Consider the following 13,702-nt stretch of genomic DNA (forward strand, 5'->3'; position numbering starts at 1 on the left):
TAGTCTGTAGATATTTATGAACAATAGACACATTAGCCATTTGCGTTGCAAGGAACAGATTTAGCCCGCCTGGGTAACCCATGATCAGGCTTTTGACCTGGGCGGCACTAGCTGCATTCTCCTGACAGTTCTTGGGACACAATTTGTTGAGAAAGGTGCGGCAATTGGTAATCTTTTGCAATGAAAGTGAATGATCTTACAGATTGGTAAACAGTTTTAGAATTGGCAGGTCACAGGGAAGGGCAAGAATACCTGGTATTTCAAGAGTATGAGGTGTCTGATGGCATCGATGCTGGACGATGACCGGCAAAGACCGGCTTGGACCTGGTGCGCAGGCGCACCTGGCCTAGAAATCTATGCACTAGGGTAGATGGGAACTGTAGTTTCCAGCCCTATTGGCGTATTTCAGAGCACAACAAGCAGGTGAAGATGGAAAAATGAACCACTTGTATAAAGATATTCAAACACCTTGCAACAATTATACAAGCAGCAGATAGTTTGCAATTTATTCAACCCAATAAGTGAGTTTGTTTACATATGCAAAACAGGGTTGCGAGGTGCAGCAAAAATTGCAACCTATTGGAATTTCAAATCTAGGTGGACACTTGTTAGCACTAATTTCACTACAAGCACTGATGCAGCAAAAATAGCAACCTTGTGGAGTTTCAATTTAGTTGAACAATATTCACCTAGTTCACCAAAGGAATCACTTTCAGGGACCGCCTTTTCAAGAAACCTTGATCACGGATGCCTCACTGACTAGATGGGGCGTGCATGCAAACAAGCTATCAGTAAGAAGGCTGTTGGTCCCCGACTGAGACAGAACTTAACAGCCACATACTGATGCTGATGGCATTGCCACATGCCCTTCACATATTCCAACCAATGCTCAAAGGCGAAGTCGTAAAAGTGTTCACAGACAACACAACAACTATGTATTATGTGCAAAAACGGGGGCACCAGGTACAGGGTGCTCTCCAGAGAAGCCCAATGGCTGTAGCACTGGGCTATCGAAAACAACATGCAACAACACTAATTTCACCTTCCAGGGAAGGAAAACGCAACTGCAGATCAACTGAGCAGAGCCAACGACCAATCACACGAATTGCAACTGGTGGACATGAAGCTCCTACAGATCTTCAACAAGTGGGGAACACTAACCATTAATTTATTCTCCACATGGGAGAACAAGAAATGCTCTCTTTTCGCAGGCAGATATTCACACAATCGATTGCTAGCTGGCACGTTCGCAATGTCGTGGGAAGGAATCTTTTCCTATGCATTCCCTCCAACGCCAGTCATAAGCAAGGTCCTGCAACTGATTGCAACATACAAGTGTACAGTCATTTTCATAGCACCAACATGGGCAAGACAGCTGTGGTTCTCTGAGCTTGTTTACCTGTCCCAGGACCGTCCAATCCCTCTGGTTGAAGACCCTGACCTGCTAACCATGTGCAACCAGCAGGTACGACACCACAACCAAGGGGTACTTAACTTAAAGGGTTCTGACAAGTCCTACTCGCGCAGGAATGCAGAAACATCCTAAAGGCCGCCAGGGCGGAGTCCACGAACAGATCATATGTATACAAATGAAATTGGTTTTGCACTTGGTGCTCTCAACAACTGTTGGATCAGTTTGGTGTGGAACCTCACCAAATCCTACCATACCTATTAAAACTAGCAAAAGATGGATTATCGCACTCGTCCATCAAAGTACATTTGGTAGTAATTTCTAGGTACACCAGAAAGCAAGAAAAAGCTCCCTTTTACGGAGCTTGCATCGTAAAACACTTAATGCAGTCTATTCTGCAACTATCCCCCTCAAAAGAAAGTGCCACCTCAGTGGATCTTAAACACTTTGCTGTCAGCCCTAATGAAACCTCAGTTTGAACCTATGGCAACTTCCGACCTAAAGTTTGTGGCTTGGAAAACTGCTTTCCTAGTAGCAATCAGACGGGTGTCAGAAATGCATGCACGATGTGTTAAACCTCTATCTACGGTTTGAAAAGAAAAAGGTCATCTTAAAAAAAAAAAAAAAAATGCTATGCTCTTTCCCAAGGTGTTGTCAAACTTCCAACTGCAGACCCAAGTAACCCTACCGGTTTTCTTCACATTTCCATCCACACCAACAGAACAGGCTTTACACTTGCTAAACCTTCGAAGAGTCCTGAAGTTCTACGTAGACCGAACCAAGAATTTTTGACTAATGTCTCAACTATTTGTGGTTTTAGGGCTCCCTAAAAAAGGTCGTCCTATTTCAAAGCAAGGTATTGCCAGATGGGTGTCCACTGCAATTTTGATGGCGGGCACCCAGGCCAATCGACGGCTACAAGGAACCGTTCATGCTCATTCCACTAGGGTAGCGAGGTCTTCGGCAGCAAAATGGGCAGAGGGGCCCCTGTTGGACATATGCTGCGCGGCGACCTGGGAAGTGCTGCACACCTTCGTCAAGCATTACTGCACGTAGGGGCAAGGAGAGGCTGAAGCAAAAGGTCGGAAGAGCCGTACTCCAATGCTTATTTCAGTAAGGTATGTCTTCTACTATTACACCTCCTTTTACAAAATGTTAACTGCTGTGGCAATCTATTCAAAGCATGTGAATCCATGAAAGATCCAATGCTGGCGAAGGAGTATGTTGCTTACCTGTAACTCCTGTTCTACAATATTGGTATCTTTCAGAGATTCACATGCTTTGAATATTCCCCACCGATTTTAGCTTGTGCTTGTTACCTAGAGGAGCCTGGTTAGCTTGGGACTAACCGCTACCAGGAGCTACTTTTTGCCTATGCCTTCCCACTGTTTCCAGTCGTCAGGAAAGTAATACAAATGATAGACACATCTATGCAAGATTATACTGATAACACCAAATGAGCGGAGGCAGACATGGTGTTCCGACCTCTTGCAGTTGTACTGAGGAAACCGATACCCGTCTCAGCGATCGACCAAACGTCATCTCACAGAGCTGCAGGAAAGTGCTACACCACGACCCGAAAACACTCAATTTAACTGCATGGCTTCTGACTTCAGAGATTTCGGCCATTTAAATATTTCCTAGGTGTGCACGAACATTCTAAAAGCGGCACAGACTCTGTCTACGAATCGCTCCTATCAAAACAAATGGAAAAAGTTATGTGCTGGTGCGCACAGCACTTGGATATTCAGCCCCTCTCAGCAAGTCCAGAAGCTATTCTTGTCCTTCGTCTTTGGCACAGTGGGGCTCTCCCACACTTCGATTAAAGTACACCTGTCCACCATCTCCAGGCATACCAGAGTAAACACCCCTTTTCAGTGATTGGCTAATAACATTTTCTGAGGGGACTGTTGAGGTCCTTTTCTCCCTACAAGGATATTTCCACCACTGTGGAGTCTCAGTGGTTCTCGCTGCACTCATAAAAGCACCATTGGAGTCATTGGCACCCCCTCCTTTTAAAGTTCCTTTCTTGGAAAGTCGCATTCCTTATAGCCATCACATCGGCAAGGAGAGTCTGCACAGTAACCAAACCATACCTACGGTTTTACAGAGACAAAGTAGTCCTTACAAAAAAACACAATTTATAACGGAGATACCACCCGAATTTCATAGGTTTTCTTAGATTACCCTACCAGTGTTCTTCCAAGAGGCAAAAACACCAGCAGAAATTGTATTGCCCTCTTTAGACGATAAAATAGCCCTGAAATGGTACATACACAGAACCAAGTCCTTGTAGATCTCTTCTCAGCTGTTTCTCGCCTATATGCCTCCAAACACGGGGAAGGCAATCTCTAAGCAAGGGATCGCGAGAGGGATATCTACCATCTTTTGCCATGTGAATCAAACAAACCACTAACTTGTTCTGCCCATGCCCACTCAATGAGCTACAGCAGCGTCTGCGGCAATGTGGTCCAGAGTGCAACTGAAATACATTTGTCAGGCAGCCACCTGGTCCATCCCGCGCACACGTTTACTAGGCTTTACTGCCTTAAAGAACATGATGCTGCTGATGAGCAGTCGTGCAGCGCCTTTTTCAGTGAGGTAGGCCGTTTTTCTGTTAATACCATTTCATGTTCATACTTCTGTGAAATCTGTTCATAGCATGTGAATCTATGAAAGATTCAGTGCTGGAGAAGATGTACATTTTTTTACCTGTAAATTGTAGAGAATAGCAATGTTATGAGCACGTGCCGTCACATGAGCCTTTGCCTCTTTATGATTCCAGGCAGAGGGGCTCGCGTGAAGGCAGTGACCGTTGAGAATATAGCAGCTTGAGGAGAGGTTGTTCCGACGGGCTCGCTTATATTAAAGTAAAGTCATTACCTTATCACTGCCTCAGTTGTCTCACTACATTTGGCGACGAGGATCTGGGCCTTGTGGCGAGCCCGCGATGGAGGACAATCCACGACAAGACTCGCAGGCGCCCGCCCTGTATCATCGGACACTGGTGGGCTCCGGCGCTTCCTGCACCTCCCAGGTCCAAGGGGAGAGCGCAGTGCGAGGCGCCGGCAGGACTGCTGCCGCTTGTTCTGCTCCGGAAGAGTCATCAAGAAGAGTGTCCAGGATCTCCGGCTCCGCTCTCCTTCCTTCGGTGTTCCGGTGAGGAGGGGCAGTGGGAGAGCAGGGAGGAGTTCGGGCTGAAAACGGAAGGGACGATCCTTCCGACAGGGACAGCAACATTGCATTCAGCGCAGCTCCCACGCAAGCTACGCCCCTCGGCACGCCCATTTCTTTGGAGAAAAATAAGCCCAATTGCCTCACGGAGACAAGGAAGTAAATAGACATTTGCACTGTATCAGGACCGCGCCGGAAGGTAAAAGTCCACATTATATAGTACAAAGAAGCAGGTAATGTGAGCTGGGCTACTACACAAAGTGAAAGGATATATTTATATTAAAATTATTGCTCCAAATTAGGTAAAAGTGATGTACTGTGCAATACAAATACAGCCAAAGTTTGGAAAGTGACTTGTATCTTATAAACTTGTAATAATGGCTGCAGCTAGTATGGCCCCACCTCCACCTTACTTAATGGAACCAGGTGTCCCACCTATAAACTGGGACAGGTGGAAAAAGCTCTTGACACTTACCTGGTAGCAATTGGAGGAGATAAATTTGCTGCCACAAGAAAGGAAGCTATAATTTTGCACAATCTAGGCACGGAGGGTAGTAATGTCTATGATGGGTTGCCTAAACCTCCACAAGAAGGTCAGGGGGATGTGGATCAGTATACCCTTGCTGAAAAGAAATTGGAAATTCATTTTGAGGCAAAGAAGAACATAGCCACACACGTGTGAATTTGGTCAGTTAACGGACCCACTGATAAGAGACCAGCTAGTACGTTGTACAAATAACATGAAAATTCAAGAGAGACTACTGACAAAAGGAGAGAAGCAGGAAGGAGAGGTGGCAGCAGTAAAGGGTTTCAGGAGAATGACGATGAACAAAGAAACCAAGTGTTATAAGTGTGGTAGCAATTGGCATATTTGCACAAGTGCATTCTGTCCAGCAAGGAATGTTTCATGCTTAAAATGCAAAAAAAGGGGGCATTTTGCAAGAGTTTGCCTAGATTTGAGTCAAGTGCAGTGCATTGAAACTGGAGCAAGAGTTCCTGAACAAGAGTGTGAGCGCAATCCAAGGAAAATCGGGCAAGCACGTGTTGGAAATAGCAGAAGTATCAAATAGAGGAGGTGCTCCCACTGATGTATTTATGATAAATGGAAGAGTTGTTACGTGAAAGGTGGATATTTGCTCACCTTGGACTCTAGTATGTAAGAGAACATATGAGAGCTGTCTGCAGGGCTCACTCACTGAACTGAAACAACATATAGCATAGAACCGTATGCTTATGGCAATGTAATAATTGAGGTACTGGGGAAGTTCCAGGCAAACACAAAGTACAAAGGAAGGAGTTGTGAGTCAGAAATATATGTAACGCAGGAAGGTTCTTCTCTTTTAGGTTGGGGTGAGCAACACAAACCAGGCATTCGTATCCAAGCGAATGAGGAGGAGCCAGTTACAGTTGCGGAAGTAAAGGACAAGTGGGAAAAAAAATTTGCGATGGTGTTCAGAGAAGAGTTAGGAATGCTCAAAGGGTTTGAGCATGAAATTCGGTTGAAAGATGGAGCATTACCGAGAGTTCATGAAGTGAGACTGATACCTCATGGATTAAGAGAGAAACTGAAATCAGAAATTGAGACTCTACTGCGGAATGGAATCGTAGAGCAATGTGCGAGCTCGGCATGGTTATCTCCTATTGCGGTGGCTGTGAAACCAAATGGACAGATAAGACTCTGTGTAGACATGAGAGATGTGAACAGGAACATACTTGTTGACAGACATCTGTTGCCGATCATTGGAGAGACATTATCAATTCGTAAGGGTGCCAGGTGTTTTCAGTGATCGACCTTTCTCAAGCATATCACCAAATTCCATTGAGAGAAGAATGCCAACATCTGACTGCGTTCATAACGCCATTTAGTACATTCAAATATTGCAGAATGCCGTTTGGACTAGCCTCAGTGGCTTTGGTGTTTCAGAGAGTGATGGACACTGTCTTCGAAGGGATAAAGAAGATTATAGAGTTTCAGGATGATGTGCTAATATATGCAAGTAGTGTGTCGGAGCATGATGAGATTTTAACCAATGTTTTGAGTAGACTGTCTGAAGGTTGTTTGACAGTGAGGAGATAAGTGCAAGATTGCAGTTCAGAGAGTGGAATACCTTAGGCATGAAATAGATGAGTCTGGTGTGAACCCAAAGAGAATTTTGGTGGATGCAGTAAAGAGTACGCCTGAACTGTCTAACAAAGTTCAAGTGAGGTCCTTTTTGGGTCTCGCTGAATACTATCATAGGTTTGTTAAAGATTTTGCCTTGGTTTCAACTCCCATAAGGATGATTCTCAAAAAGGGGGCCAAGTTTGAATGGTCTCCGGAGTGTGACGCAGCATTTGAAAACATTAAAGAAGCGATTAGTGAAGCTCCCTCAATTGGAAGATTCGATCCATATGATAAGTATTAATGGTAGACGCAAGTATACTGGGTCTGGGGCCCACATTAGTACAATATGACAAGGATAAGAGAGAAGGAGTAATTGCATTTGCATCTAGGTCATGGAAGGGAGTGGAGTCCAAATAGTTATTGAAAGAGAGACATTGGCTATGTTCTGGACCATTATGCACTTTAAGTATTTTTTGTGGGGCAGGAAGTTCGTCGTCAGATCTGACCACAAGCCACTAGTGCAATTATTTGAAAGTGGGAGGTGGGCTTTAGGTTCACCCAGGATAAGTTGATGGGGACTAGGAATGCATGCATATAATTTTGAAGTGAGTTTTCTCCCAGGAAAAAAAATATGGTGGCAGACTGCTTAACTAGGTTGCCGATGGATGTTACTGAAGTTGAGGTTGATGGTAGAATGGAAGAATTTGTAGTAGCAGAGGTAATGAAAGCAGTCAGTCAGGAAATATGGTCGCAGGGAGAAGAATCTGATCAAGAACTCGTTAGTCAAGGAGTGGACAGTGAAAGGATGGCCCCAAAAGAGAACTTTGGAAAGGAAATTTGATGTATGGTGGGAGCTCAAGGAAGAATTAAACATTAGTGGGGATAAATTAAGGAGAGGGAGGTGTTTTGTTACTCCTGAATCTGTCAGGTCAAAGTTGTTAGAACTTGCTCATGAGGGTCACCCGGGGGAAGGAGCTATGAAAAGAAAACTGCGCCAGAATTACTAGTGGCCACGGATTGACAAGATGACTGAAGAATGGGTGAAAGATTGCATGATCTGCCAGACGAGTGACAAAACCAAAGTTGTGCGTGAGACTCCAATGATTTCTAATCCTGTTCCAATTCAACCTTGGTCCAAACTTGCAGTAGATATTATGGGTCCTATAAGAGATTTAGGAGGAGGTCTAAGGTTTTTGTTTGTGCTAATTATCATTCAAAATGGGTTGAGTGAGAGGCGGTCAAGGAAGTCACAGCTAAAGAATTGATAACATTTTTAGAGAAGGTGTTCTTTAAAGAAGTACCACCAATGGAAATTGTTTCAGACAACGGGGTTCAGTTTGTGTCAGAAGCTATGAAAAGGTTTCTGTGTAGTTATGGCATAAGACGCATCAAAACGGCGTTGTATCATCCAAGGGCAAATGGTCTTGTGGAGAGGGTCAACTGATGGCTGAAGGAAGGGTTGCAGTTAGCTATGAGAGGGGGGTAACCGTGGAGAGAGGTGTTGAATTTGTTGACATGGAGTTATGGAACCACCCCACATTCAGTGACAGTAGTTTCACCTTTTGTGTCTCTGAAGAGTAGGGAACCAGGGACTAAATTGTGTCCGGAGTGGTTAGGGATAGCCAAAGTGGTCCATGTGGACAGGAAACACATAATGACTCATAAATGCCAGTCAAGAAAAGAATACAGCTGATTTCAATGATTGCGAAAGAGTAAAGGAACGTGAGTGGAATGTGGGAGAGAGGGTGTATGTAAAGAATCCCAGATTTGTAAACAAAGGTTTTGAAAGTAAATATTTAGGACCTAAGAAGATATTGGCAGTCAAAAAATCGGTGGTGATTTTGGAAGGACAGGACAGGTATGGTCAAAAGGAAGAATTGCAAAAGTGTATGGAATGAATGAAAGAGTGGAGAATACAGAGCAGCCAAACAGGAAAGCAAATGTTAATGAAGAGAAGAGTGGGGGGACAACATCGAGTGTTACTGGTAGGCTGGGATTTAGACCGGCATGGATGAAGGACTATATGTCGTGAACTACAAAAGCTTGGTGTTATAAGATTGTGATGTTTCTATATCTGTTTCTATCACCTTTACGGTTTTACCTTTGTTGTATAGGTTTGTTCGATGTAATTCATGCATTATTACATTTCAGGGTTGGGGTTATTTTGTTCTCATAAGGGGGGAGATATGTAGAGAATAGCAATGTTATGAGCGCGTGCCGTCACACGAGCCTCTGCCTCTTTGTTATGATTCCAGGCAGAGGGGCTCGCATGACGGCAGTGACTGTTGAGAATATGGCAGCTTGAGGAGTGGTTGTTCCGGCGGGCTCGCTTATATTAAAGTCATTACCTTATCACCGCCTCAGTTGTCTCACTACGTAACTCCCATTTCTCTGGAGTCACACCTGCCATCCGGCGATCCCCTAAGTCTCCTAGACTACAAGCAAGTTCAGTATGAACTGGGTGGAATCTGAAGGGAGGCTGCCGGGGAGGGGCTTCATACTCGACATCCTGTTGGTGGAGGCCAAAAGAAGGGCAATGGACTACAAAATAGATGCATCTTTTGTTTTACTAATGTAAAAGTTAGCTGAGGATTCCCAGCTTGACAACAGATAATTTTCATAGCATGTGAATCTTTGAAAGATACCAATGCTGGAGAAAAGGAGTTGCAGGTAAGAAACCTAGCCCATCTCTTCACTCTTCCTTCACAATTGCTCATCAAGAATATTTTCTTCAATTTTCAACACTTTCTACACCTCTTCAAGTCTCTCGGCTTCAACAACAGTTTGGGCATGCACCACAAAAGCTGCCCATGCTCAGAACTCTGCCCTTGGAGCCCAAACCAAAACTCCACGTGATCCTATGATATAAGCCAATACTGACAAAACCCTGTATTCACAACTTGAAACAAGTTCTCACCCTTCGCTGGCACCAGCACTTTTTACACATATGGGTGCACCCCCAAAATAACAGCAGATCAACAAATCCTTGCAGCTGTCTTCCTGCCTTACTCTGACAAGGTATCCTATTTTTCTTTACAACTGCCCCTCAGGGCGTAGCACCCTCATCTGTGCCTTTGTCACAGGATATTGCTTCCACTTTTTAACAACTTAATACCCTGTCTCTGGTTTTAGAGCGCTACCCTCTATAACTCGGGCTATAGGTTTCCTCATAAACTTTCATGCTTCACCAACATTATAAAACAAAATCTCTCCCACCTTCATTTGTCAATTCGATGCTCTTATATTTACAATCTGTGGATTGGCTTAGGCTTTCAGTATCGATCCTCCCACAAACTGCCACTCTGCCTTCTGCCCTCTGGGGCGTCCCATGTGGATCGGGCAGGACTTTCTCCAAGGGGGCTTCTGACGAATGTCTCAGTTCACGTGTGAATTTATTTTTATTTTTTTCCGGTCCCCTTGAGACTCTCCAGTGCTCGGGCTCGTGATGGGAAGTCTAGATAGTTCCGGGGGTGCTGGCCACCATCCTCTGCTACCATGTGTTATAGACAGGGTTGGAAGAACCAGCTTTGCACAGACAAGACAAGCCAGGAAACCCTGCGCCCAATAACGGAAGAGTCAACGTGAAAGACAAAGGCCTGTTTTATTAATCCAGATACTACAGGGACAGCGCAAACCAGAGATGTCTCTACACTCTGTCTTCTCATGCTTTTCAACAGTTTAAAAGTATGAAATACGTCACAACTGATTTTCATGTCACTCTTCATTAAAAAAACCTCTGGGGTGGAGGGATTGGTTAGGGGTATCATCTGTGTATAAATTCCACTAGGTTTAGTGTCTTCATTGGTTATGCTCTATCTGATGGCTCCACTAGAGACCACCTCTAACTTGATAGCATTGAATGCATGTCTTCTCTACACTACATTGGCCGGTGCAACACTTATAGGATAGCGTTATATTATTCTGTATTTGCCTTTAGTTCAAAGAACTTTTACAAGGAATTTACAGTAAAACACATAATATTCAGCTTTCATACCATGCCATCTATCATATTTCATACCCAGTTCCATATAAGAAATTAAATCCTGTTCTAAAATTACATTATACAATTCACAGATAATTAAATTTACCCAATCCTTTAAAAATCCCCACAATTCATTTATATACATACTTCAAACGCGCTATTAAATTTAATGGTTTATGCTTAAAAAAAAGTGGTAAAATCCCAACGTAAAATTTGCACAGGGTTTAGCTGAGCAACAATAATTAATATTGGCATAGGATATCTAAGAATAAATACTGTTATTGGAGGCTGTGGGGATTGGTTAACATACGCTTAATCAACCTTGTCAATTTGGTAGGTCATCAGCACATGCGCAACAATAGTGGCCAGGTGGAATAGCACCAAGGTGCTGCTTTTCCCCAATTAGGATACCATATCTGATTCTCTAGGCCACAAGCCAGGACGTTTAGCTCTGAACTTGGCATGGTCTTGTATCTTTGTCTTGAGAACTCGAGGGGCGTGAAGTCCTCGGCCCATCTGTCCTTGAAGATACTGAAAAGTTATTATTCTCCAACTAAGTCTTGTGTGGAAACCACGTTTTGGACTATTCAGCTGGGCATTTACTAGGATTCTAGCTCTTATTAATGCATGTGTCTTTACTGAAGACTTGTTTGCGCTACTTTCTTCTCAATATTAAGCCTTGATTGAGCACCTGGCCTTCAAGGGCTGTTTCTTTAAGAGAAATGTGTTTTACGCTTGGGAAGCATTATCTTCTGTTTTCTTCGGTGCCAATCCTACCTTTCCACAGTAACCTTGGCACGGGTTGTACAGCTATTGTCTGGTCTGTTTGGGTCTACATAATCTGCTAATTCAGCAAGTCGGGTTCCCCTGCAGCTTTGCGTTTTCTTTTATGCTAGTGTCTAATGTCTACGTGTGTTAGTTTCCACAATGACGTCACTTGCTTCTGTTATTTGTGGTTACATCATGTCCAGGTCTGCTAGTGCTTGCAAGTTCATTTTTCTTAGACTGATCCAGGATAAGGTTAAGGTAGGGCTGCCTTAGCAAGTCACCTCTCTCATATCTGTGTTAAGGTGGCAGAGCAGAGAGCGGGAAGATGCCATAAACTATGCACTCCTTTCGTTTCTATGATATCGAGGCGGCGGAAGGGCCGACTCAATGAATGACTTGTTAATTTGCCTCCTTGACAATTGAAAAACACAGCATCACAAAGTGTGTAGCAGCATATTCTGATGACTTCCATTAGAATACTGTTTTTTTCTGTTCCATTTAATTAATAATAATGGATATGCTGTTTTACACAAGATGCAGGGTTCGAAATTGGTTGGAGCTGGGAGGTGTTTAGCTTCTGCTTCCACCCTTAGAGAGCTTGATTAGTATAAAATCAACAGTTAACAGAAGCTACTTGCTCCCCAGGCCAACTTGTGCCTTACAAACATATGTGATATTAACTTTGAGTGTTTTAGAATGTAAGTGAAAAATTAGGACATTAAAATATAACGGAACAAAATGGGCATCTCATGTGTAAATTAGATTTTCAGTGCTCTGTGTACTCGTTCCTAGTTCCCCAGCAGTAGTTCCTGCCTACTGGGTGGTGTTTGACACTCGGGAGCTAGTTGTAAAACCTGCTCATTGAATCTTAATTTCAAACCCTGTGGTGGCCCGTTCATGATGCTCCTCTAGTAGTTTAATCTTTATTGGCTCATTACATCTTTAACATGTCTTAAAGTGAGACTTTACATTGGATGTTTACATGCTGCCTTGGCTTGCTGGTTGTGCTTAGTTAATTCTGTTGTTTTTCTCACGGATCTCTAGGTTTGCCCTTGACGAGCACGGCCTTTTGGATGAAGGTGGTTGCTACGTAGACCACCTTTTTGTCCATCCCTCTCATCAGGTAAGGTAGAGCTGGTCTTACATTTGTAATTTCACTTCCTATCATGAGTGTTGTGCAGAGCCTCCCCCCTGATACTGGGGCTGGATTACAGAATGTGGGAGATTGTTTCTGTGCTGTGCTTTCATATACTCAAGGTTTTCCCTTTCTAATCCTTTCCACCCTGCCCTGTTGTCCTTTGGCCTAAGTGAGTAAGCCTCCGTATACTTGCGCAAGATGTGTTGCGATGTTCCAATGAGGAGTACTTTCATTGAGTGATTCATGTTTACTCTAATGAGCTCATCACGCTTGTTTTTTTTCTATTAAGAAATTAACTGTTAACTCACAACAGTCATGAAAGTATTTTTAGTTTGAAAAAGCACTAATTCAAAAGACAAGAAATAATTAAGCTTTGGGGTCCAAGCACTGTTCAAATCCGACAATCCTTAACCAGTGTGCAAAATCGATCCTTGAATGGAACTAATCTGGACATTCCGGAAGGTTATTTGGATTGTTTCTTAACCAAAATATACCTCCATTTCACGCAGAAATTTTACTTTGCATGCCTGTCGGCTGCCTTATCTTAAGAAAACCTAATATGGAGTGCAAACACCACAAAAGCACATTCAGTCCGCTGCTTTCACATCTGTTCATAACCCTTTCACCTCACTTAGTCACTGTGTTCAAATCTGCTCCCTTGCTTAGTCCCACCCATATGGCCATCTCACCTTGCCTCTCCTTTGGAACTGGGCTGTTACTTACTGTATAGCCTAGTTTCCTGTAATCCTGCGTAAATTCTCTATCTGGAGTCCTTTGAAGCAGGTTTCACCTACCTATTCTAAATGACCCCAAGTGGAGAGTGGAAACAAAGTGGCCATGGGCTAGTAGAGACAACCACCAATGACACAATGGTGATAACTAGCAATAATGGAGGAAGAGGTCCAACTGTCTATTACAGCCCTTAACTGGTGACAGCCTACCTATTCTAGATCGTTGCAGAACACCTTTACCTCCATATAAAAAATAACCGACGTCCTCCCATTCAGCCGAAGGTAAGTCATTCATTGACGAAACTACCCCATTAACCATGGGATATACCAGGTGCATCTGAAAGATGGGCCAGGTTTGGGGATGCAAGTTCATGATCCATGTAGCTTTGTTTTT

At 43.6% G+C, this 13,702-nt stretch overlaps 1 protein-coding gene across 9 annotated transcripts in view; it reads left to right on the top strand.

Annotated features, from left to right (window-relative positions):
- Positions 1-13,702, top strand: part of CNOT2 (CCR4-NOT transcription complex subunit 2) — a 1,422,938-nt gene that overhangs the window by 220,438 nt on the left and 1,188,798 nt on the right. For all 9 annotated transcript variants that reach the window (XM_069628237.1, XM_069628243.1, XM_069628241.1 and 6 more), the window contains one exon: positions 12,484-12,562. In XM_069628237.1, the coding sequence (XP_069484338.1) occupies positions 12,484-12,562 (79 nt within the window). The remainder of the gene's footprint in view (positions 1-12,483; positions 12,563-13,702) is intronic.

This window comes from Ambystoma mexicanum, chromosome 12 (genome assembly GCF_040938575.1).
Source record: "Ambystoma mexicanum isolate Mex_15411 chromosome 12, UKY_AmexF1_1, whole genome shotgun sequence".
Taxonomy (NCBI): domain Eukaryota; kingdom Metazoa; phylum Chordata; class Amphibia; order Caudata; family Ambystomatidae; genus Ambystoma; species Ambystoma mexicanum.